At 42.6% G+C, this 27,447-nt stretch overlaps 1 protein-coding gene across 2 annotated transcripts in view; it reads right to left on the bottom strand.

Annotated features, from left to right (window-relative positions):
- LOC117303718 (dual 3',5'-cyclic-AMP and -GMP phosphodiesterase 11-like) overlaps nt 1-27,447 on the bottom strand; it is a 156,926-nt gene that overhangs the window by 88,574 nt on the left and 40,905 nt on the right. For both annotated transcript variants that reach the window (XM_033788015.1, XM_033788016.1), the window contains exons 3-4: nt 24,487-24,576; nt 7,669-7,806 (exon numbers count right to left, since the gene is read on the bottom strand). In XM_033788015.1, coding sequence (XP_033643906.1) covers nt 7,669-7,806; nt 24,487-24,576 — 228 coding nt within the window. The remainder of the gene's footprint in view (nt 1-7,668; nt 7,807-24,486; nt 24,577-27,447) is intronic.

Here is a 27,447-nt window from a genome sequence, read left to right as displayed (position 1 = left end):
GTATTGACAGAAATAATATATATAGTTGACGCTACTCGGGCTGAACTCGGCTTGAGACGTTGTGACCATGGGTTTGTCCAATGTTAGAAATTAGTCTCTGCCATCCAGGCCGATCCAGGGCAGCTTGAACAGCTTGATCGTGTTGTAGGCCGATGGCGTTGAGGTCGTCTATAAGCTGTGATATGTAGCTATCCACCCTGGTGAAAGGGTTCAGATGGCTGGTTTTGTGGATTTACGAAAGTAGCGAGAGGCATTTCAGGTCTCCGAAGAGCATGGCCGATCAAACAAAGTCGACTTCTCAGCAGGGTTGTTGTGGCAGGTGTTATGCATGTGCGAGAGTACAAGTCTTCGTTGGACAGCCATACTGGGAAGTGCACACAGAGGCTGTACCGCATGAGAGCACGGTGAGACGCATCAAGATTCTTGGCCATGGTTTTGGTGATCGTTAGAGCTTCACAGCTGTACAAAAGCACTGTCTCGACTGTGGACTTGAAGAGCTGCATTTTGGCTTTATCGCTGGCTACCATCCCACACAGGTGTGAGTTTAAGAGCGGCGACCCATGCCAGCTGCCGTCGTCGCTGAATGGCACTTCGGCTGTCTGCAACGTTGCATCCCAGGTAGCAAAAGTCGTCACAGGATGCGAGAGGGACGCCGGCTGTTGTACATATGGTAGTGTGTGGAATGTCTCCAATGTACATGACCTTCGTTTCGCTGGCATTCAGACGCAGACCTACTTTGGCTGATGCTGCCTCAAAGTGATGTAGTTGCCCAGGTCAAAATTAGTTAACTGGGGTCAACTGGTTCAACTGGAAAGTGACCAAACTCGTCCATTTTCCATATTAACCAACTGGTTTGGACTAGGTTTAACTGTGTTCAACTAGGTTGAAATTATAAACCAGTTGGTTTCTGTCCATTTTCCATATTAAACCAACTGGTTTTAACTGTGTTTAACTAGTTTATCAACTGGTTTCAACTAGTTCCAGTTAAACCCAGTTTAACTAGGTTCAACTGGAATTTCGACCTGGGTGGCGTTGGGCTACGTCTGGATTGTCAGAAATCAGCGCGGCGTCATCAGCGTATGCAAGTGCGGGGATTTTCACGGCCGTCCATCGTGCCGACATACGTCTCCTCACAGTGTAAGCATCTTCTAGGGTGAGCGACTGACGTAAGATGTAATGTAGTCCATGACGATGACAAACAAGTAGGACGCCAACGTATCTCCCTGGAGCACACCAGATGTCGTGCCAAACTCGTCAGTGCAACCCGAGTATGTGCGCACACATGCAGATGTGTTGGTGTACAGTGACATTATTGCGTTGATGAAAGATGTTGGTATGCCGTAGAATGATAAAATCTGTCTCAGGGCTCCGCGGTCGACACAGTCGAATGCTTTGGAGAAGCCGACAAAGCTTATCACAATACTCCGCTTCCTTGAGCGGCACACATTTGTTTGTGGCGCTAACACAATCAGAAATAAAGTAGTAATTGAAATAAATATCTGTCGTTTTGTATGAACAAAATCGGTGCAACTCAAATTTTAAAAAGAGAAGTTTGTACGTAAAAATGGTGACCCTCATTCAGCCCATAATAGACTAACGCTGGACTGGTGGTCGGGCACCATACCAACAAAAAACAGCAAGCTGCCACATCAATGGATGATGTCATCGTCAGCCAATCACCGTGCAGAAAACCATCCTGTTTAATGGTTGATTTTTTCGTAACGTGGGTTTTGAACTACCGTTGGAAATCGCTGTACCCTGACTGGACTAGGTACGATCCAGTCTCGCTTTTAACATTTCCAGGAAAAAATAGTGTCCATGTATACAACTTTTGGACTGTTGCTGACATTCATAATGGGACAATCTGTTGTGTTTTGTTACTTGTTTTTCTTTCTTTTTGAAGCCATTTTTTTTTTCGTACAAATTTCTCTTTAAAAAATTTGAGTTGCACCGATTTTGTTCATATAAAACGACAGATATGCTCTTAGTTTCAATGAACTGCTACATTATTTCTGTCAATACTTTTCAGATAAGGCCGAAAAAGACTGAAGCCCTTTGGACTTATTATATATTCACACAGAGGTCACGCACGAAAAAGGATGAATAATTTGCACATAAAAGAAAAAGAAATTTGGTGACCTGCGGGAAGACTGTTTATTTTGAATAAAAATGGTTAACCTCGGCAAGGATGGGGTTTGCAAAAGTATTTATCTGGCCTGGAGAACATTGTAAATTTGGGTGGACACAAAGATTTATTGATCATTTTATGTGCTTAAAACAATTTTTGTGTTTGCATGTGTTGTGATATGGGACTACTTTATCCTGCCCATGTATATCGTACACCACTGTGTTCCTGCCCTTGTATTAAAGCCATTGGACCCTTTCGGTAAACAGTATTGTCCAAGGCCCACACTTCGTGTATCACAACTTCTATATCAAATAACAAACCTGTGAAAATTTGGGCTTAATCGGTCGTCCGAGTCAGGAGAAAATAACGGGAAAACCCACCCTTGTATCCGCGCGTTTCGCCGTGTCATGACATGTGTTTAAAATAAATCCGTAATTCTCGTTAACGAGAATTGATATTGTTTTACTGTTTTCTCAAAAAGTAAAGCATTTCATGGAATAATATTTCAAGAGAAGTATTTCACCACTACCTTCTGTAAACCCTGTAAGTTATTTGTAAATCTGTGAACTTTTTTTTTTTTTTCTGTACCGAAAGGGTCCAATGGCTTTAAGTGGTATGAAAGAATAAAGACTGTTGGTCAGGAGCTAGGAAATCAACCATCGTAATCGCCTTATTAACCTCATAGACACATATCACTTGCTTTAGCGTTGGCCTCGTTACTCACCGTACGACAGATATTTCAAGCCGAGAGGAACACTGACCACGGCGGTCCGACTGAGAGACTCGTTGCACGTACGTAAATCAGCCAGCATCGTTGCATGCCGCATGTACCACAAACGCTTGTGTACAGCATGTACAGTATAGTGGAACGTGACAGTCATCGGCGGTATTTCGAATCGTCTGTCGGACATAAAACTTACTGAAAGCACATACCAACTACTTTGTTTCAATCAGTTGCTGTGGTTATGAGTTTGTTTTAAAAGAGGGTACTACTTTCATAGAGGCCTTTTTAGTCGGATATCTCCTCTGCAACGGATATTATTGTTGAGGGGGAGACCATGCAGAGGCTCTTGCGAGCCTTTAGTCGAGCAAATCCGCGGCTATCGGTGTCTATGGATTTGTTGAGGAGGGAACCAAATACCACTGCCGATCCAAATTAATCGTATACAATTGTCTGATTGGCTCTTTGACAAAGACTTCACTATTATCCACAGGTATTTGAATTATACCCAATGCGCTGCTCAACACATTAAAAAAAGTGTGTCATTAAGTACATTTTTCGTCGACTAAGTATTTACCCTTACAGTCATCTTAGCGGGGAAATACTCAGTGCAGTGAATAAAATTAATACCATGACAAAAGCCAATTGAATTAAAACTCATGCGTAATATATAGAGGCGACAAATAATCCACATTTATACGGATAATGCGTAGGCCCGCTCGATCAACACTAAAATATCACCAAAAACCCTACATATCATGCCGCCATTGCCAAGTATACCCTTCCCAATATTAAAGCTCAATTTCAGAAACAAACACTAATTCCTTTAGTTGGAGAACGTAAGAGAGAAGGTGGGGAGAGGCAACGTTTCACAACTATGTTGTGCACACTCAACAATTTATCAAAAGACAATAAATGACAATACTCCATACTGATTATAAATACAATTTCTAATCCAATCCTACAAACTGATTGTTACCTCCTCATCTAGCGGGCTGCCGCTAGTACATGTAATTTATAGCTCCATGGTATGCTCGAGTCAATTTCCTTGGTATGTGTGTGTGCATTGAATTGAATAGAGACCTGTACCACCATGGGTGAAAACAACTTAACAAAATGGCATGGCATGGTGATTTATCTTCCAGTACGTGCTAATCCACCAATCAGATGCTCAAAGTGGAGGGTGATAAAAAAAGCTATAAACCTACTCCCAGTTTTTAGTATACTGCACACTGCGTATTTAGAAAGTCAATACGTCACGCTCACATTTAAATCACATTTAAAACTTTGCGCATATGCTGTTCGTCCCAAAATAACGTTCTGAAATTTTTAACTTTGCGTGTTGCACGTGAGACTTGAAGATAAATTTGTTATAACATGCGCGCTCATGGAATACAGAAAAATATAGCGCGCTTGCATCCCATATCCAACTCAACCTTAGGCCTCGTTGGATATGGGACGCAGAAGTGCTATAATATCCATATTCCACTCGCGCTTGTGTGATAACTTATATTTGTCGGCTCATTTTTCCGTTTGACACTTATTTTATTGGAATAATTATAATGTTTAACATTTCTAGTGCGCCGTGTCTGTCAAAGATGACACTCCTGGCGCAAAAAAACACAAGAACACTGCTAATACACAATGAACAAGAAATTTCCGAAATAGGAATGTTTTGAGATGATTTTTTAATGTGGAACAAGGATCTGCTTTTCTGAGTTGAAGTGGGACGCTGTTCCAAAGAGATGGTCCGGCATGTGAAAAACAGCGATCACCCCAGGAGTTCAGGCAACATGGAGCATTCAGGACAACGTGTTAGCTAGTGGGCCGTGCACGCAGTGTTGGTTGGGCTGAAAACACGGGCAAATTTTGATGCACGGCTTTGTTGAAGCCGTACAGTCTAATCATTTCAGTGAAAATTACTGAACTTCTTTTATTATTTTGTTGTTGTTGAACTGTTTAAAAACAGCAGTGAGTAAAACTAGATTTGGTTTTACCAGATTTCATAAAACAATCACTCGAAGTTGCCTCGAAAACGCTGACCACATCAAAACACTATACACATAGCACGTGCAGATTACGCAACAAGCAAGACACGCAGATTTCGTTTTAACGGTCAGTCGTCGTCATCGACTGTCATCAGCAGGCAGCTTGAACTCCATGCACGCCTGGTATGATAGAGGCAAATTCACATGCATTTTCGTTCGGATTATTTTAGGTACCAATCTCATCTCCACGATCCTACAAACCATCGCGCTCTGGATGTTTCTACTATGTCGTCAGTATCGGCAACTGAGTGATACGTGGCGCAGTGCACCTTATACCGAATACATTCTGCAGTTGCTTTGTAGATTGGTTTCGCAGTTTTTCCCAACTCGACGGCGGCAAACATGACAATCTTTTTTCCTTCTAGAAATTCAAGCGCACATCGTTTGCTCGTTGTCATCAGTGGCGTAACCAGAGGGGGGGCAGGGGGGCCGGCGCCCCCCCCCCCCCCCCCCCCCCCCGCTCAGAACCCTTGCCCCCCCCCTCTTGCCCCCCCCCCCCCCCATATGAAATCAGAGAAAAGTATATTCTTATAGGCCTAATATATAAATCGTTTAAGGCTGCATGAAATGCTGGCGTAAAAAGGAAAACTTGTATTCATATCAGTAGGCCCTACACAAATTGCCTTTGACCCAGTTTCAACAATTAAACAACATACCTATAAGACTGAAACGTTATGAAACCTAAACAATTACTAAGGAAAATATTAATTACCATGATCAGTCAGTTTAAATTAAGCAAACAATTATGGTACATGTACATGTAAATCACTCTTGACATTTTGATTGGTTGCAAATACTTGTGTAAATCATTATTTTACATTAATTAATTGATTGACTTGTTTAAAATAAATACAAAAACTATTATCAGCTTCTTGACCTTAGGCCTATAGTTCTGTAATCGAATGGACAAGAATGGATAGAAAATTAACATTGGTAAATGATAACTCTTAATTTATTCAATACCTCTTCATTTTTTTTTTTAGTCTTTAAAGCAAAAATTTGTATCAAGAGTAACACATGCCCAAAAATATTTTGTTGACAGCAAACTTGTACTACATTATTTGTATCGCTTTTATATCATTTCGGGCTAAATGGGTCCACGCTCCATGGTCCAAGTAACTGCTTTGAACTGGCCTAATATTGCCCCAGAAAACATTTTATAGAGTTTAATAATGTGTATTTGTTTTAAAGTTCAAATACAAACCATCTCAAACCATGGAGGTAGAAATAGCTCCATGGTCAAACTGGCATGTGACTAAAGTGACACAAAAACGAAGGTTGTAATCTGTTTGAAATGATTCATGTGTTATTTGTTGTTTGTGTCTTCTTTGTTACAATGTTTGATCATTATTGCAAAAAAGGAGCAAAAATAGTGGACGTCAATCACCTTTACAATATCTGTGCTTTAAAGCCTCTCATTTTCGAGTTGGAAAAAAGTTTAAAATTAAAGCAAAATAGTTTACTTGTAACAGAGAAATAGGTACCAGAAATGCTTCAGAAACCACCAGAGAGCACCTACAGTAGCTGGAGCTGTCGGATGCACAACCTTTTTTTTTAGGCCTTACATGAGCAGCATGATACATGGCAAAAAGAGACATCACTTGTAAATTTGTGCATGCAAGGCAGTTTAATACAAATGTGTATACTGAGTGACAGCTTGCATTTATAACGCCCCTTCCCAACCCCAGAAACCTTGTTAGGGTCTAGAAGTGAAAACTTACCTGTAGAGCCAAACATTTGCATATTATTTTTCATACTAGTCGGTAGAACTGACACACAATAAGAAATGTGGAGCACTGCAACTGACAGTGCATGTTGTAAAGTTCTTAACTATTTAGTAAGGAGCATGTGGGTTATGCAACAATCTGCGCATGTGTTTGCTTGCGGAGCATGATGGTACATGTTGTATGTGCGATCAGTCTGCAGAGAGATTTCCGGAAGAAACAGACAATGAACACATCCATACAAGTAGCAATTCAGCTGGCCTTACAGAGCCATCTTAATAATTATTATTATTATTAATAAGATTAATATTATTATTATTATTATTATTATTGTTATACTAAGGAAGCAACGACCGTAGACAAATTCAAAGCTAGGTTGCTAAACTATTAAACGTCAAGGACATCCAAACCTAGCCCACCCATTCATAAAACCTAGTTATATTTCTACACTGCCAACACTTCATCTGCATTACAACGGGTGTTTACGCAGTAAAGAAGCAAAAGTAGATACTCTAATACTGTAGTATTAAAAAGAAACAAAGATGCCACAGTGGAAAGCTGCATTGGTTTTTTCTTTAGTTGCGACTCAATTTTGTCACGGGTGCAGTCGGAAAAGTGTCTTCTTAACTTTTCCCTGTTTCAACCTCAATCTTGTCTTCAGTGCATTTGGCAGATAGACTTTGGTACAGTGGGAAACTATTCATAATCAGCCTGTATGAGGTGTATAAATATACGTAGCATTCTCAACACTTTCTTCCATTTGTTTACCCAGATACATGGCCTTGATCTTCTTAAGGCACACATGATCTAGCAGTAAGTAGCACAAGGAAGATCACCTCACCCTGTGCACAATTTGGTGCCAGGTAGTGGTGACTTTGTTAAGGGCCCAGTTGTAGCCTGTTGGATGCACTACTGTGTTAAACAAAATTAGCATTCAGCCAAATAGGAAATATCCAAATTTAATAGCTCTACAGGTAAGTACACATGTCAAAAATAGACTTGAATAACAACATGAAGATGTAATATAAGAATGAAAGGTAAACTTACCTTAGATGTCTCATCCACAAGCAGTATGGAACACCGTTCACAACGCAGTAGAGATATCGTTAACTCCATGATCCTCCGAACAATGTTAGAAAGAGTGCTTTGCTCCTCAAAAAGTACCTTTGCTAATTCCAAAAGAACCTGAAAAAACATGCAAAAATAAGTATAAAACTAGACATTAGGTGCTTGTGAACAAACACAAAGCTGTTCCATGTTATTTTGCCTGGATTATGTGCTTCAATGACCAAGGAGTCTATCACTAAAAGAAATTTAAAAATGTTGTTTAGTTCTTGATACATGTGTATATGGTCCCATTTCCGGATGACCCGGAAGTATAGATCAACACGAGGTCACGGTTTTCCCAAGTCAATATTAATACCTAAGAAGTCTATAACTGAAAAAAGTTTAAAAATCGGTTGTGTAGTTTTTGACACATGGTCCCACTTCCGATTGACTCGGACGTAGAGGTCAACTTGGGGTCACGGGTTTTCAAAGTTTATTTTAAATGCCTAAAGGAGTCTAAAACTTAAAAAAAGTTTGAAATAGGTTGTATAGTACTTGAAATTTGGTCCTTCTTCCAAAAATCCTGAAATCATTGAAGCCCAGGATCAAATGGTGCAATTCAAAGCAAACAGGGACATACATGTAGACCCCAAAAAATCAAATGCATCCTCGAACTTTCTTTCTATTTTTAAGTTAATGCTATCGGATGGAAGGACCAGGAATTTTTATTTATTTGTTCAAATAGTTTTTTTTTGCATTTTCCCATAAAAAAAAGCAGTTTTACAGAATTGTTTTAAAAGCAATTTAGTAGTATGACATTATCCCTTGGAAAAAAATAATAAAAAATCAAAATAATCTGGCCATGACTTTTCTCTAAGATATGTATGCAGAGAGGTATGAAGTTTTTTTTTTACAACTGGTTGTGATTGTAATGTTGGCATTGAAAATTTGCTTCTCCCACCAATACCAAGTATAAAAGCACCAAGTATAGGTTTTCTCGGTCAATTTCGGAAAATGAGCAGCCAATTTAACCACCAGCCTATTCTATTTCGCATGAAATCGAATGCTACTGAAAAGGGTCACTCGATGTGTTTTATGATTAATCAAATGTAATGTTACGTCATTCGATTTAACAAAATAATCATTCAATTTAACCATCCATCAAAGCAGCATTCAAATTCGCAGACGCTTCTTGGGGCGTATGTGTCACGAAAAAGAATGACGGTATGCCAAATTAAATAGAGTGCTAAAGGAATTTGACTCGACTAAAAAAGAAATTGAATGGCCGAATTCTGAATTTGAAACGCAGTAAAAACTGGAGAGGCAAAATAGCTTTAATTCGAACATGAAATTGGCTGCTCATTTGTCGAATTTGACCGAGAAAACCTATATTAAAACAAAATACCAACCACATTATAACAGGAGGCTCTTGAAATTTGAAATGCGAGTGACATGAAATGCGAGTGACGAAATGTAATGCGACTGACGGTACCATTTTCAATTATAAGAATGTGTGCAAAGATAGTTTTGAGGGAATGTGTATAATATGGCCAATTCCGCGGTAACTCGTGCTACACTTTATGGTGTCCTTTTTCATACTCCAGGCTCCAGTTATTAACATATTTGATTTGAATCTTAATGTTTTGTATTTTCAAAGCCAACATCCAAGGTTATCCTCATAGTAATTTGTTGAGAAAAAAATAATTGTCGTATGCATGGGACAGGTATGAATATCGGTAACTCGTGCTACGAGCAAGGACATGCTAAACAATTCCTCATTTTTATTTTTATTGTGTCCTAAAACAAAACCCAATCAAGTCTAATTGATTATATGATGAGTAACTATTATGCAGAAGTTTATTATGGTGTACCATAAAAAGATGTGCTCTTCTTAGTTTCACATTGACGCGCACAAAAACTTGGTAACTCGTGCTACGGAAACTCGTGCTACGGTAAATCATGCTACAGTTTGCCCGGCCATTGACGAAGTACTGTTATTTTACAAAATGTAAAAGCTTCTTTAAAGGGAAGGTACACGTTTGTACTTAGTGTATCCTATCATAAGCATAAAATAACAAGGCTGTGAAAATTTTAGCTCAATTGGTCATCGGAGTTGCGAGAAAATGATAGAAAAAGAAAAAAACACTCTTGTTGGACGAATTTGTGTGCTTTCAGATAGGAATAAAAGACTTCTAGCTAGAAGTCTTTTGTTATTTTACTGAGAAATTACCTCTTTCTCAAAAACTACGTTACTTCAGAGGGAGTCGTTTCCCACAATCTGTTATACTACCAACAGCTCCCCAATGCTCGTTACCAAGTCGGTTTTTAAGTTAATACTTGTTTTGAGTAGTTATCAAACGTGTACACTGTACCTTCCCTTTAAAGGCAGTGGACACTATTGGTAATTACTCAAAATAATTATTAGCATAAAACCTTTCTTGGTGACAAGTAATGGAGAGAGGTTGGTGGTATAAAACATTGTGAGAAACAGCTCCCTCTGAAGTGCCATAGTTTTCGAGAAAGAAGTAATTTTCCACAAATTTGATTTCGAGACCTCAAGTTTAGAACTTGAGGTCTCAAAATCAACCATCTAAACGTACACAACTTCGTGTGACAAGGGTGTTTTCTTCTGTTATTATTATCTCGCAACTTTGATGACCGATTGAGCTCAAATTTTCACAGGTTTGTTATTTTATGCATATGTTGAGATACACCAACTGTGAAGGCTAGTCTTTGACAATTACCAATAGTGTCCACTGCCTTTAATATAATTCCTCAGCAACTTGTAAAATACACAATTTATAACACAAAAACAGTGTATTTGTACAAAACCTTGCGACAGTGACATCACAAAGAAGTGTGAAAGACATGTATCCATGGTTTGCATTACGGCTTTGACCAGTTGAATCATGGAGCAGTTGCTGGTTGAATAAAACTTTCAACAACTGATTCTGGCAAAGATGAAAGAACTTCTTACAATGTCAAGTAGCCTAAATCTGTTCAAGAATCTTGTGAAGTTCGAACCATGGTAGTTTTCAGGCTCTTTCACATTTTTATTTGTATGAATTGTCAGAATGTTTTATCATCCTTTCTTATACCACTTTCAGTGACATGAATATCCAGCTCTGTAAACAACTGCAACTCTGTACAGTAATTTGCCCAATTTCAACAAATTCACCAGGAAAGTGGTCTCCTGTATAAGGCTTCATATTCAGCCACCAACCATCGACCATCAAAAATCTCAGTGTTAAGGTCTTTTTGGGAAGAACAGTGCCTATGCACTCACTCTCCTTCTGTCTCACATCCTCCCTCCCCATACATGTATCTATCCTACCCCTGATTAGATGCATTCTTTAAATGTCTCTGCTTGAATGCATTGCAAAAAGTCAATTGCTTCAAAAAGTCAATTGCTTGCATGATAATCACAACAGTACAAATTTCTCATCAATTTTCAACAAAAATCAGACTAATGAAGAAGACTTAAAGTTTCCTTTAGTTTCAAAGTTCTTTGACAACAAACGGTTTGGTTTGTGTAAGCCTTCTTGACTTCACCAGTCCAGATGTTTTTATCAGAAAACTGAAAAAACGTTTATGAGTGAAATTTAACTTGTTTTTCACAACTTATTTGACATAGTCTTTGAATCTAGCTGGAGTCTTATGAACTCTAGGAGTCTTCTGAACTCGATGGAGACAAGATTCCATTGAGCTGGGGCTTTGTGGTGTAGTCAGAGGTTTATCAGCATCAAGTGTTGGCAAGGTAGTGTCCTCTTGGGTAGGTGGTGGTTCTGCGAAGAGAGGTTGTTTTGTTGATGTGCTCTTCATAGTCTTCTGAAAAAGGGTGGTGGTCTGGCGGAGGGGTTGCAATCCTTTAGAAGTAAAAAATGTTTCGCTTAGTGATTTTCTCGCCTCGTCTGGCTACAATCATGTTTCCTCTTCACGTCATCACTTCAAATGGTTTGGGGTTGAATGGGGGAGTGTGTCTGAGGTTGCTCGGCTTAGCATGAAGAAGATTATCTGTGTATTCTTTCATCTGTGACTTCTGCTGTGCATCACGTTCTCTGAGAAAGGCGTCATGTTTGTGAGACTGCATTGGAGTCTGTAATTCAGGTAGCTCACACTTCAGCTTTCTAGAGTTCAGAGCTTCAATTGGAGATACATGTAAATTTATTGATGGAGAAATTTGTACAGCTGCTGATCCAGCTTACTCCTTCTGATTTGGCTGTGCGTATGACTTTTCCAAGCGTTCTGTTCAAGTGTTCGACTTTACTATTTGCTCTGGGCCATACATGTAGTGGTGTGACTATGCGATGAGTGAAACCAAGGAAGGCTGAAAACCTGGCAAACTCATAACCTTGAAATGGCGGGCCATTGTCTGTCTCCACCACATCAGGAAATCCTTGTCTAGCGAAAATCGCATCCAACTTTGGAATGGTAGCTTTGGATGAAGTAGAAGTAACAATTTCGACTTCGGGATAGCGACTGTATTTGTCAACAACCACGAGAAGGTATTCTCCTGGCGCATATGGGCCAGTGAAATCCACTGCAATTTCTTTCCACGGGGCAGAGGATAGAGGTGTCATTTTCAGTGGCTCTTGTCTTTCTGTACCACTAGGGGTTGCTGCTTGGTATGAAACTCCCCTCTCCCCCCACAGAAGTGTGGATGGGGTCTACGAACGAATACTTACCGGTAGAGTCGAATTACTAATTTGCATATTCCCTATGCCGCCAGGCAATATTGCTAAGAGTTTACACACAATAGCGCCCTCCACCGTCCTACCCACGAAGTCGTCCTCTTTTCTATGAGCCCTACCAAAATGTAAGCACCCAAGAACCGCGTATGTGGGGAAGGAGGGAGGGATACTCTATCGGTAAGTATTCGTTCGTAGACCCCATCCACACTTCTGTGGGGGGGAGTCTACTTCACTCTACTTACCAGTAGAGTCGAATTACTAATTTGCATAGACTCGCACCGAGGAAAGGCGGTGGGTATACGCGTGTCTTTAGGGGCGTAGGACCCAGGCGCAATCCAAAGTTCAGAGAACGCCTCGCGGACCCTAGGCCTGATTAAGGTCCATGCCCGAATGAATGGAGGTTTCGTCCCCATGGGTGAACAGAACTTATTGTAATGTTAGCCCTCTATTATATGGGAAAATCACATACAAGCGTGATCCCTAACGAGGTGGAGCTTCTTCACGCTTCACAGCTCGGCTGGCCGCCTGCAACACGGCTCGACCTGCTCTTCCATCCACCTGCAGACCGTCCTTCAGGTAGCAGTCGGAGAACATGTAAGGGTTCTTCCAGGAAGCCGCCCTTGTGATATCCTTCATGGGGTTTTAAAGAAAATCCATGAGGAATACGTCCCCGCATCTCGCAGGCATGAACCGGACCAACGGCCGCAGGCCACCCGCCTGGCACCAAACGAATAGCTGCGACTATCCAACATGCAATCGTATCGCGAGACGCCGGTCGGAATGGTGGAACCGTGGACACCGGTTCAGATCGACTTTGTGCGGTCGACATACCACCTAATGCCCGTACAGGGCACCAAACGAATAGCTGTGACTATCCAACATGCGATCGTATCGCGAGACGACGGTCGGAATGGTGGAACCGTGGACACAAACAGTCGTTTGTGGCCGGTTCTGATTGACTTTGTGCGGTCGACATACCACCTAATGCCCATACAGGGCACCAAAGTCTGTCGACCACGACCGCCAAAAAAAGCTTTAAGGTCGGGGACAAAGGTGTCTGAGGGTTCTAAAGAATCGGACTGAATCTCACCCAAGAACCCCGCAGAAGGTATAAGGCGGACTCCTCCAAGTTCCCCCAGGATGTGTCCAGCCAACACTGTAAGGAAGTGGAGTTTGCTACGTCGGGAAGACGTAGCCACTGCCACCAGAAAGCCACCTTGATAGACAAGTGCAACAATGTGGCCCCACAATAGCGGTTCGAAGGGGGTTTGGTTAGAACTGACAATACGCTAAAGAGGTCCAAGGGTTGGACCATCTTGCACACAGGGGGACGGGTTAACAAACATCCCCCTAGTCAGCTGCCGGATTGCTTGGTTATCGGAAAACCATCGATCCACCGGCAAACCCCGCGTGAAACGCTGCGATGGCTGACCGGTAATCCTTCACCGTGGCCGTCGCCAGCCCGCTTTCAAAGGTACCAGAGGAAATCCCTGATGTATTGGCGGGATGTATAGCTCGCCGTCTACACTATTTAAAGAAATAGTGTAGTCGGCAATCATATAATCTCCGAATGGAGGCCCTCCAAGATTGGGCGGCGACCTCCGCAGCCCGTCTCGAGAGGCCCACTGCTCTGAGGGGTCCCCAGACAGCGCCCAGCATGTCAGGTGCAGGGCCCCCAAAGCCGGATGAATCACTATGGGTCCGGGCTGGTATATAAGGTCCGGTCGTTCAGAAGGACCATCGGCCTGTGTACCAGGAGCCTGACCAGCCCAGGGAACCAGGGCTGTGGTGGCCAGATGGCGATCAAAGAACCTTGCAGGAATCCTGCTCGATCTCGGTCAGCACCCCCGTAATGAGGGAGATGGCATAGGCGTACGTCGGCAGCCCGTCTCAGTGCATGGCCAGTGCGTCGATCTGCCAAGCCTCTGGCACAGTAGATCGGCAGCTGCTTGTTCGCCAGAGGGGCAAACAAGTCCACTGAAGGCCAGTCAATCAGCAGAAAGAGAGGCTGGGCCACCCAGGCAGAGGGACGGAGTGGGCGGAGGGACCACTCTGTCGAAATAATCCGACCCCGGGAGAGGGCGTCGGCTGTACCATTCTCCTTCATTGGGATGGAGACCGTCGACAGAAAAGTCCCCTGCTGTATGCACCAGTGGAGTTAAACGACTGGGTGCCCCCCTGGTGGTTGATATACGCCGCGACTGTAGCGTTGTCGGAATGCACCAAGACGGCTTGCCCCGTCAACTGCGCCAGGAAATGCTGAAGGGCATTGCGGTCCACCAGCATTTCCAGGTTTGAGAGATGTTCTGGGCCCCATACCCCTGCTATCTGGCGAGGGTAAAGGGTCACCCCCAGCCATACAGAGACGCATCGGTGACGATGGTCAAGGACGGACGGGGCGGACAGAACGCTCGACTCTGCGTGAGGTTGGCCATCCACCAACATAGGTGGGGGGTCAGCCAAGGCACGGTAGGCACCGGGGGGGGGGGGGGGTGGATCGAATGGCGACTAGGCCGGAAGTAGGTGAGGAGACGAAGCTGAATAGGCCTCATCCCTCGCCTGCAAAAATTGATTAAATCCACCATGCTGGCTATAAGGCCCAGGAATCTGAGCCAGGCCAGCTTCAGTGCCACCGCTGCCCGAGGAAAAAAGGGGGGGGGGCCACGCATTGACGCAAGTCCAACACCTGGTCCACTGATGGGCGGGCCAGCTCCTTCTGAAAGTCGAGGGCCGCACCGATGAAGATGGGCACCTGAGAGGGGATTGGGTGCGACTTCTCGTCTGTCACCAAGAACCCCAGGTTGGGCGTGAGGTGTCAAGTTATCTTGAGCACCGCTGCCGTCGCCTCCCTGGACCGACCCACGATTAACCAATCGTCGAGGCGTTGGAAAATCATCACCCCTCGTCTCCAAAGTGCTGCCCAATCAGCCCCAGCTACTTCGCCTGTGGCGTGGAGGCCTGTGGTTTCCTCAGGTCCATCCCGTGGCCTTAAGGCGTTTAGCCTCGGACTCCATGGACTCCTGAAAATTACCCGCAAACAGGACTTTCCCCATCAGAGGGAGCGCGCCGATACGCTTGTCGTGCCCCGCGACCGGTGAACAAAAAACGCATCTTAGACGTGCAGCCCTTAGGCCAATGTTGCTAGGGTCAAAACCTTTGCAAACTGGTCCAGATCGGTATGCAGCCTGCTGTCAGACAATGGATGGAAGCTACCAACATGTCTGCCGGAACCGCTGAGTCCTCAACACCAGCTAGTGTGAGGTACTCGGATAGAAGGAGTCGGAAGGACGATGTGCGCATGCCAAAGCGTGACGTTGAGTCCCTCTTTCCGACTACCTCTTCCACTTCCCTTGGGCTTTGTCTGCAATAGGAAATTTTGAAGGAGCTGTCCCCCTATCGGCGGCAAGTCTATCTGACGCCGAGTCTGGTAGAACTGGGTTCAGAAAATATATATTGAAGTCCACCGTGGGGAATCGATAATAAGTCTCCGCCCACTTGGGAGTAAGTATTCCCAAATGGTTGCCAACATAATGCCCTTGATACGGTCACTGCAGACACGATCGAGTGGCATAGCTGGAAAATTATTTCCGCTCCGCAGAGTCAGGCCTGTCCTCCACTTGAATGATTGTCGTTCAGCAGGAGGATCCTCAGATTTCACGACGGGAAGGCCCGGCATCCGAGTCCTGTCCCGCTTGACAAGGCGCAATTTAGTATTGGTAATTGACGACCGCTGAATGCTAGTGGCCAACTCGTCCTTTTCCAGGGACGAGTAGCCAGCCGGACTCAAAAAAGGGTCGGAGGCACCCAGCAAAGGCGTGCCACCAAATGGCTGTGCCCAAACCATGATGGTCCGACCCCTATCGGACACGAAGGACCCCGAAGGGTGCAGGCTGATCCCCGGCGGGGATGGTGCCCTTGTACCCAAGTGCGTGACGGTCCATCCTGCCCCGCGCCACCCCACGTAAGAAGTGTGTGGTAGGTGCGGAGCAGTGGCTGTGAGGGGAGGCCGGTGCACAGCTAACCAAGCCCTTGGGGCCTCCCTGACCTGAGTGCACCCAGTCGTGACCGGAAAGGTCGGGCTGGATGTACAGGCCTGGTGGGGCAAAATTCTTAACCTCATGTCGGCCGGAAATGCATTGCAAGCGCCCCACAGCCCATGGCGTGGGCGGGTGTTAATCGGGTAAGGCGGCCCTGCAAAAGCCCGTCAACGACCGTCGTGGGGGAACCCATGTGGTCAGCGAGGGCCGGGTAAGCCGAGCCGTGTGGAGAGGGGGATGCCCTCCGGCTGCAGCAACCCCGAGGCCGGGTCGAGCAGGGCACGGTGCGCTCCGGATTGGAGCCACCCCTAGCCCTACTTCTTCTAGTTACCGCCCCAGCACCAGCTTTCTTTGTCTTGCTTGGGCGTTTAACCTTCGATTGGGTTAGACCATGGAGGAATAATTAGGAATTAATCTTTCTCCATGGGTAGACCCACGCACACTGCTGACCAGAGAAGTGGAACGGAAGTCTCCCCTCCTTGAGAGGTCCGCCAGCCGGCGCAGCCGACTGAGGCTACGGGGGCCGGTTGAGTGAATTGCATTTCTGGGAGCCAGACATAGACGCGTCAGATCGCTTGACGGTGAATGTCGGGCAAGACGGTCTTTCTTGGTATTCTGTCTCTTGTGCAAATATCGGTCCCGGGTCGAATCTGAGGCCCTCTCGGAGGAAATCTGGGTGACCGGGACGCCCGAGTAACGGGTAAAACCCGAAGAGGAGGACGGGCCCTGTGAGCGGGGTGTGCCAGGGGACTCCCAGCTACCCGACTCCACGTCACCAATCCTTCTACCCATCGCAAGCGCACCACCGCCTATGGCGTGGGCGGGTGGCGATCGGGTAGGGTGGCCTCGCAAAGGCCCATCAACGACCGTCGTACGTCGTGGGGGAACCCACGTGGTTGGCGAGGGCCGGGTTCACTGAGCCGTGTGGAGGGGGGGGGGATCCCTCCGGCTGCAGTGACCCCGAGGCTCGAGAGAGGGCGCGGTGCGCTCCGGAACGGAGTTACCTTTAGCCCTACCTCTCTTGGTCGCCGCCTCGGCACTAGTTTTCTTGGACTTGCCGGGGCGCTTGATCTTAGATTGGGTGGACCCACGTACGCTGATCGAAGAGGGGGAGCGGGAAGGCTCCCTCCTTGGTCAGTGGGTCCCCCAGCCGACGCAGCCGACTGAGGCTGCGGGGCCGGTTGAAGGGCGAGCCCAGCGACGGAGTGTCACTCCGCGCAGCCCTCCGAGGGCTCCGACTGTCCCGGGGGAATGGACGTAACCCCAGTTCCAACAGTCGGAGCCCTCCCCAATTTCCATTGAACTACTCATTTATAACGATCTTTATCTAAAACACTTCAACTAAATAACAACTCTACTATCTTCAATCTCAGTCTTTATTTCAAATCTCAGCAATAAAGGTAAGGTGTTTTTATTTCATTTAAAAACAGTAAACTGTTGGACACAGAATTATTTACGTCCTCACCCAACTGTGGCTAAGAGAAAAGAGGACGACTTCGTGGCAAGCATGTCATGGGGCTTTGTGGGTAGGACGGTGGAGGGCGCTATTGTGTGTAAAGTCTTAGCAATATTGCCTGGCGGCATAGGGAATATGCAAATTAGTAATTCGACTCTACCGGTAAGTAGAGTGAAGTAGACACATTTTTTTACTTCGTCTTCCACCATATCATCTTTTCCCTGAAACCAAACATTCTCTCTCAGGAATGTTTTTGTCTTCACGATCCCTTGGTGACTGGCATGAGCAAGATTTACAGCTTTGGATCTCAGGGATGTGGGCATGACTAAGCGATTGGCTCTCAGAATCAGTCCATTGCAGATTGTTAGCTCGGATCCAATTGGTTTGAATCATGGCATGTTGATGTCATCCAAGTCATTTGACTTTCCAGATTGAATAGTCTTCATCAGCCTTTGCATGACTTCATCAGCTGTGGTTTCTTGGCGAACTTCATCAAGGGTCATACTCATTGCTTTAGGAACTGACTGTATGTTACACGTAACATGGTTGGTGTTGAAGGAGATTAACTTCAGTTGTTTTGCTGTTGAATAGGAGAGTATGTTCCATGTGTCGGTATCAAGATGTGGAACCCGGCGGTAACATCAGCAGAAAAAACACTGAGTACTGGCAAAGGTGTTGCAGTGCCGTGCCTTTCAACCTGCCCACCTATGTGTGACACACCACAACATGACATGCTGCAGTACAGCAGCAGCAGTTTGAGAGCCATAGGGTTAAGCATGTCTCCCCTTGATATGAGGTTGCCTAAAGATGTGTATCAACTTACTCTTGACCTTGGAATCGGCAAACGACATCATGTTCACAGAGGCAGCAGAGGTGGTAAAGCAAAAAAGTCGAAATCTGGCTAAATCTGCCAATAACTTATTTGCAAAACCTACTAGCACATCCATATTAACTCTTGGTCTTTAAAATTGTCAATCTGCTTGTAACAAAGCTAATATACTCCAGGACCACATCAAAGACAATAACATACATGTAGATGTTTTAGCTCTAACTGAAACTTGGTTCAAACCAAAAGACAACTACGCCCCTGCTGAAGGTACGCCCAGAGGGTTCAAACTTGTCCACGCCCCCAGGAAAGGGAGAAGAGGGGGTGGCGTTGGCGTATTGTACAAATCGGGGCTGATCGCGTCCGTTGCTACACCACTTGACAACCAGGCGCTTGCGGTCACTTCTTTTGAACTTACTGAGTTGAACATTATCTACAACAATAAACACGTGCGGATCATTGTTCTGTACAGACCACCTTCTTCACAGAAGAATAGAGTCCCATTCAGCACATTCATCAGGGAATTTACAGAAGTTCTTGACAGACAGGTATTGTTCCCTGGAATACCCATTATTCTAGGGGATTTTAACATCCATTGGAATAAGTCTTGACAGACAGGTATTGTTCCCTGGAATACCCATTATTCTAGGGGATTTTAACATCCATTGGAATAAGTTCTCGACCGACAGGTATTGTTCCCTGGAATACCCATTATTCTAGGGGATTTTAACATCCATTGGAATGTCAACACAAATGAGACAAACCTTCTTAAGGATCTGCTACTGAAATATGACTTGCAACAACTTGTTGACTTTCAAACTCACAAGTCTGGCCACACCATCGATCTTGTCATTACTCGCCAATCAGATACTCTTGTTCAATCTGTATCTGTATCAGAGTACGTCTCTGATCACCGTGGAATCAATTGTCTACTAAATCTCCAAAAGCCAGAGTACACAAAGCGCCTACTCAACTACCGCAAATTGAAATCCATTGACTTAGACAAATTCGCGGATGACGTCATCTCAAACCTTGCTACATGTACTACGATAAACGATTTGACTCATCAATACAATGCTGTGCTCAGTAAACTGGTGAATGACCATGCACCCATGCAATCACGTCACATCATTGACCCGCCCGCCCTTCCATGGTGCAATCAGCGTTTCATACATAAAAGCGCAGACGTCGCCAACTATAACGGAAATGGCTCAAATCGAGGCTTACTGTCGACCATGACACTTTCAAAACTCAGCGAGACAATATGTAAGCGCATCCTCACCGAAGCAAAGACTTTGTAAATGAGAAAATAAAGGGCTGTGGGGGAAACCAAAAAGAATTGTTCAAGATCACAAATCATCTCATGCACAGAAAACAGATCTCCAACCTTCCCACGGAGATGGCTGCAAAAGAACTAGCAAGGACAACTTTGTATTTCTTGGTTTGACAAGAAATGTGTCAATGTCCTCACCACTGTTGGTGATTGTACCACCATGAACAAGCGTGTACGGTGTCGCCATGGTGTAAATGGACACCGCGAAGTTATCAAGCCGAACTCAATTGATGACTACAATAAAATCATGGGAGGAACCGACCTAGCCGACCAGTTCTTCCAATATTACAATCACGGTCACAGAAGCGTCAAGTGGTGGAAACAAGTTTTTTTCCATCTTCTTAAAGTATGCATAGTGAACGCACACATCGTCTACGCAAGTATTCCCGACAACGTCAAACTTACGCCACTGAAGTTCCGACAGGCAGTCATCAGAGGACTTCTTGAAGGCTGGGATTGTGACCAAGCGCGTCGAGGAAGACGATCGTCAAGAGAAAACTTGCCCGCACAGCTCACACAGCGTGGTCATTTCCCTGGCCGTGCTGCTGACTACCCAGACTGTATCGTGTGTAGCGACCACTTAAAGAAGGGCGGGCGAAAACAAACAAAAATATGCTGCACTAAATGCGATCGTCCAATGTGTGCAGTATCATGCTTTGCACGCTACCACACTAACTTGCATTGGACATTTATTTTGCAGAAGAATGACTTGCCCGAGTTTCATTGTCTGTTATGTGCAAATCTAACCACGGTTACACGTACATGTAATATAGTATTTCATTCTGGATCAGGCCAAAAAAAAACAAAAAAACGTACCTTGCCAAAATATAAATAAAGTTCACAAGCAATAAGTCATGTCACAAAATAGCCATTTGTCTGTTTGTGCATCCACTACTCTTTGTCAATGAAGTATTACATGTACATACATGAATAACATATTTCTCACATGAAGATCTATAGTTGAATATCGTGCCTTCAGTAAGCATTCTGAAGGGTACCTTTCTTTTGAAACCATTTAGTAAACAAGTTTCATCATTGTTTACATTATGCTTTTGTTCAATGACTTCATGTTATTTATCAATCTTGAAGTTGAATTATATTATGTTTTTTGGTGCTTGGACTTATAAAAACAATGTGCTATAACAAAATGTATAGCCAAACAACTTGTTTTATTTTTCCGAAATTGTTGATGTAATAGTTATATGTCTTTATTGAGTAAAAAATGCATTATTGGTTGGATGTTTTAGTTTATTTAGACATTGTAGTCTGGTTCCCAGACCCAAAAATCTCCGACTAGGCTCTGTCGAATTTAGGGTCCGGTATCACCCAAAATCACGTGACCAAAAAGGAGGAATTCCTCCTTTTTCGAAGTTATCCGAAATGTTCCGAACGTGTTGTCGTCAACATTCGGACAGTATCGTTGATGTTCGTTATGGACTCGTAATGTCAGTCCTGTCGGCCGTGATCCAGGAGTTTTTATGGCAGTTATTGCCAATGCAGGCATTGTGCCTAAATAAAGCGTTTGCAAAGTGATGCGACAAGTTCACAATATATAAACCTGGGAAATCGCTCCACGATCTGGTAAGTTTTTGTCCTTTTTCTTCAAAAATATTTTTTCATAGGTGTTTTGACTTGAGTGTTCATTAGACTTTGAATGATTGAGGATTAAGTTTCATGATTTTTGAAAGTGGTAAAAATGGGGCAAATCTGGTGACTAGCTGTCGAAATTATACGTGTTGAACCAGATTGTCATTAATTGCCGATCAAAATAATCTCGTAACCCTCCGGCCTGGCAGCCGTCGGGAGGAGGGTTACATTATCGCATAGTGCAGACATGGTTTCCCTGGAGATGACCCCGACCCTGACAAGTTGCGTCATGCTCTATTTTTAACCGTTGGTGATACCTGACCTAAGATTTTTAACAAGAGACGTCAAGGAATCTTTGGTCAGGGGACCAGACTATAGACATTGCACATTGCATGTTAAATACATGTATAATCGTCTAACACTTTTACAGATTTTACTGACCAAGCTAAATGCAATCTCATGTACATCACGTTTGTAAACGTTTGTGATTTTAGAATAAAACAGGACTACTGCTTTCATGTTATTATTCTTAATTTGATTTTATGTTGGGACATGCTTGGACTGACAAAAAACAATGTGCTAAAACAATGATATTAATATAAAATTCCCAAACAACTTATTTACTTGTTGGATACTTGCATCTCCGATAATAGTAAAGTTACATGTCTTTTTTGAGTTAAAAAAGTTCAATGTTACATTAGTTGAATGTTTTAGTTCACTTAGACATTTTATGTGTAGCCTACCTGTATGTTATGTAAAAGTTGTTTATCAAACTTATGCAATACATGTACATTTATTGATTTTATTATGCCATTTCTTTTGCAAAGGTTTCTATTTGAATGAAATGAACCAATCTAGATGAATGAACTAAGACTTGCCGAATAGTTGATCTGCTACATGTTATAAGCAAAATGCTATAAGGAGAAAAAAAATGCGGTACACAGCAGCTGCAGTGAGACCCCCGTTTACAATGCGGTATCCGGTTGGGCGCTTGCAATAAACAATGTGGTATTAAAAGGGTTAAAGGACATGTGTTGCTGAGAGCTGCCATCTTTAAAGAAAGTACGTATGTACATATTCATTCTTTAAAAAATGCATAACAAAATCGATTGATATGCGTTTAATGTAGACACGTAATACAGAACGTGTAGTTGGTATCGTCACGTGACGTCAATACTGCTGTATGCTTTACTTACAATTCTTATTTGTCCAAATACAAGCTGTGGCTACTTGTATTTGGGTGGTGTGTGCTGGGAATAGAAGAGGGAAAAAAACCACTGTTTTTGTGCCAGTCGAGCCTATCGGATGTTTGCCCTCAAATTGCGTGGTCCTGATCGACTTTTCCATTCCAACTAGCCTTTTGATCGCCCATTAATCCACTAGGGCGATCGGATCCCGTTTTAATCCTAATCCCGAGGAGGATCAAAATTGCACGGTCAGATCCTCATCTCCCTTGCGTTTCACTTACGCATACATCTCTTTGATCAACCTTTGATCTCCCTTTCGAGGTCTTGACCGCCCTTTTCTCGAATTGCGAGATCAATGCGGGGTCCAGTAGGAACGGGGCCTTATTAATTACCCTTTCTCCCTCTTCCTGCTCTAGATTATGTCCTTGGTGTTTCCTTAGCTTCTTGTGTTCAAATCCTTTCCAGGACTGTGAGTGGTCATTTAAAAAAAGCAGAAAACTGTGTCCCGATTTTGGCCCATTGGGAAACTTGTCTGGATTGTGGGCCAACACTACGAACGTAAAAAGCTTTAAACTGCAGCGTAGACAGAACATTCACAGAAACATAGGCCACAATTCTTATATGTAACAATGTGTTGTGCATCCTCATTTTCAAGATATTTGTGTAGCATTCCTTAGAGTAATTCCACAAGTGCGATGTGGCAAAAATACATACACACACACACAACGTACGTCTTGTGGAAAAAAACATTTGTGCCTAATCTTGTCTCAAGGTGTTGGATTTTTAATTCAGCTTTTAGTGAAGCGCCCTCTATTGGTGCAATGGAACAATGACATTTAAATACACATATAATGGACATCCAATGGACATCGCGCAACTCGAAAAATTAACAACAACGGCTCCAATGACAGAACTGGGTCTAGCCCCCGACTCACACGTCAAAATCAATCTAAATTAAAGTGCTTCCTGATTCCAGGTACGTACTGCTTGATAATCTATTTCGGATGTTAAAACAACATTAGATAAAAACCGAACGGGAAAAAAAGCGGAGCCTGCAAGAAAAACATGGAATGGGAAAATAAAAGTAAATTCCCCCCAAAATGTGATGCGAACTCGCCCAAATAAGGCTTGCTACCATGACAAATGCGATAGTACAATGTGTTTTGGATAAAGACTTTTGTAATGGTTTTGGAGGGGAAACGGCGACCATTTTGTTTTTTGACCCAAAAAATGCACTTTCGCCGGGTCAAATATTTATACACCATCTTGATTCATGATCAACATGTCTTAACGCACATTTTTATGTAAAAATATTGGAAGTATATTTTTCACCACATTATTCTGTTCAACCAAAACTATATGTGACCCGCTACGTGAAAATGAGTCAAATCGCCCAATGCATTGTTAAGTAATGGACAGTTAAATGTGGGGGGGGAAAAAATAAATTTTTAAGATCTATATTTGCACTTGCTTTTAGGCAATAAAGCTATGAATACAACAAAAATGAGGAAATCATTGTGTAATCAAAAAGCTTCTGTACATGTATACACCTTCAACAATGAAACGTGTATTGCAGAGGCTTTGCTCCATTACACAACAGGCCAATCTGTTATTTAGTGAAACACTAGTACAAATAGTGGCATTTCAAAAGCAAATGTATTTGGTGCAAGTGTAGACAAAAGTAACACATGACACACCTACCTGATTTCGCCTTATTTCCATTGTTGCCCTTTCATAAATTCTTGCATTGTTGATACCGATTCCACAGAACTGCAGATATTGAGCAAATACCTGCAAAAACAAGATAGGAAGGAAAAGGATATCGTGAATATACATGTAATAAGCCATCAGATATCACAGTAACTATTCCATTCCCCCTAAAAATAAATTTATACAGTTAACAGTCAACAAAATTTACAATATATACAAATAATACAATATTATTTTAAAAACAACACTAAATAGTATAGAAAAAGCAGTCTAAAAACCTCAAAAACGGTATAAAATTTAAACTAAACAAAACCACCCAGAGTGAACCATGATTAAAAAATACTAGGGCTGAGAGGTTACCAACACCTCGCCCTAACATCAAGAACCTTAGCAACAACATACATGTACATGTATGGCATCTTCTTTATTATATGGACCATTTGTAAGTCTGAAATTCGGACCCTGATATTTTCATAAGTGAAAGCTGTTTTGTTTATTTATACATTGTAATAAACTAAGAGGTACATGTACCTAGCAAGATATCATACACAAATTTGACGGCCCATGCCTTTCAAATAAATTAAGGTAGAAGATTTTGAGTCCCTGAAGTAAGCATTTTTGACAGACCTCAACAACCTCTTAGATAATTGAGGTATTTAAATGATCAAAAGTTCATATTTGCAGGGGCATTTATTTACCTTTTGAATGCGCAGGTGGTGGGGGATGTTGACAAATAATTTTAACAGCAAAAGACAATCAAATCCGACAGTTAAAAAAAATAATATAAAATAAATCTGTAAATGTCCATTCGTCTCTTTTTTTCCGTCAAAAATATCAACAATAAGAGACATGTGATATATACTAATATTTAAGACAGTCAATGAGTTCGAAAAAAATACAATGAAAATACGTGTAAATAATAATTATTTTGTAACAATGATTGCTGCGATACCTGGTCAACTATCAGAGCAATCGGTGTTTCAAATCTCCAGCGATGTAATTTTTCCTTGTCTGTCACTTACTTCTGCGCGACGTTCATGAATTTTCCGATCGGCCTGTAAGCTGACCTTTGACACGAGACGTACCCAACTTGATTTCAGTTGTCAACAAAATTAATTGACTTCCCATTCAATGTGGATGCTGCAAAGGATGACATACACTGATAAGTAGATGCCTCCTTGCACTAAGCTGTTGTGATACCAATGCATAAAAGACAAGAGTGGCTGTTTCAATATCAATGGCCAACTCTTAATGAAATATGAATACCAAATCAACAATATTAGACTACACTGCTAAAAATGGTATTCTTGAAACAAGAAAAACATCTTATTTTGAGAAAATATTTCTTGTGTCACTCCCTAGAAAAAGTTTGTGGGGAGTGACACAAGAAATATTTTCTCAAAATAAGCTGTCTTTCTTGTTTCAAGAATACCATTTTTAGCAGTGTACATTACTAAAGTGCCCTTCAATCCCTGAACTATTTGTAAAAAAGTGAAACTTAAAACCATTATACACTTTTGGAACAGAAAAAAAATAAAAGTTCACAGATTTACAAATAACTTACAGGGTTTACAGAAGGTTATGGTAAAAGACTTCTCTTGAAATATTATTCCATGAAATGCTTTACTTTTTGAGAAAACATTAAAACAATTATCAATTCTCGACAACGAGAATTACGGATTATAGCATGTATAGTATACACATGTCATGACACGGCGAGACTCCGATGAGCGATGGAGCTTAAGTTTTCACAGGTTTGTTATTAGCTGTTCCGACCTACCGTCGGAACAGGTATCGTTTTCGTCGAGATTTTTATTATTAGCTGTTCCGACGTAGTGGTCGGAACAGCTATTGTTTTTGTTAAGATTTTGATTTGTTTTTATTTTTAACATTATTATTATTCTTTGTATCCGTCAAAAGCCCATAGGTTTAACCAGGGCATTTTGTTAAAGCCTAATCTCCTAAACCATAATACGAAAGAGTGAGTTTATTATACCAAATTGAAGCTTTACTCAAAATGTAACAAATGTTAAAAATCTTAATTAATTAACCACGTAATCTTCATTTGAATATAACTGGATTCAGTCACTTCTATGTTATTGTTAAACATCATCTATGGTAAATGCTATGCAGTATGTACCTATCATGAGTTGTGACTTCTTGAGAGGAGTCTACTCATTTGAATATAACTGGATACCGGCTTCCGGACACATTACTTTGTGCTTGTACAAAGTACGAAGGTTTAGGGTTTTCGTTCAAATGAACGTGCGTAATTAAATAGGGTTTTTCGACGACGACGACACACCATCGTGTCCAAAGATGTACACTAAAGTTAAACAGTTTGAAGATAATGATAGTTGAAAGCTTCCCTTAAAATATTACCTGCTGTGGTGTTGTAGTTTTTGAGAAATGAGTGAAAAAACTGTCAACGTATCAAGCTCTTGACTGGGGCCGAGTTGGTTTGGGACCGAGTTGACCGGTACCCAACGACGTGGACTGGGTTCGTTTCAGGCGACGATCGTGGACGACGAAAATAGACCGCATGGGATTTGGAATGTTTTACGGGTGAGTCACCTTGTTCGCGCCGGGGACCATTTGCCTAAACTTATTCCAGTATTTTGCTTTACTTTCTGAAATTAGACCATGACAAACAAAAACTCTTTGACAGGAATACAAAAGCAGAGATTTTGTTTTGCTGACGTTTCTAAGGGGGTTGAGTGGCTCAATGTTATAGAGCTGATAATGAATGGGCAAAACATTTTGCTGCAGATGAGCAGAATATTACCTTGATTCACAACATGTATTTGCTGTGTTTAGCTGCTTTTTGAGTTTAAAAAGCTATATATAGTTTGGTTCTGGGCCAATGGCTTTTAAAGGAAAGAATCGCAGCGCTTACGTAATCATGGAATTGTGCTTACGCTAAGCGTATTTAACAGCTTAGCAGGGAATGTG

This window comes from Asterias rubens, chromosome 20 (assembly GCF_902459465.1).
Source record: "Asterias rubens chromosome 20, eAstRub1.3, whole genome shotgun sequence".
NCBI lineage: Eukaryota > Metazoa > Echinodermata > Asteroidea > Forcipulatida > Asteriidae > Asterias > Asterias rubens.
The sequence above is the reverse complement of the archived record's forward strand: the minus strand, read 5'-3'. Positions and strand labels throughout refer to the sequence as shown.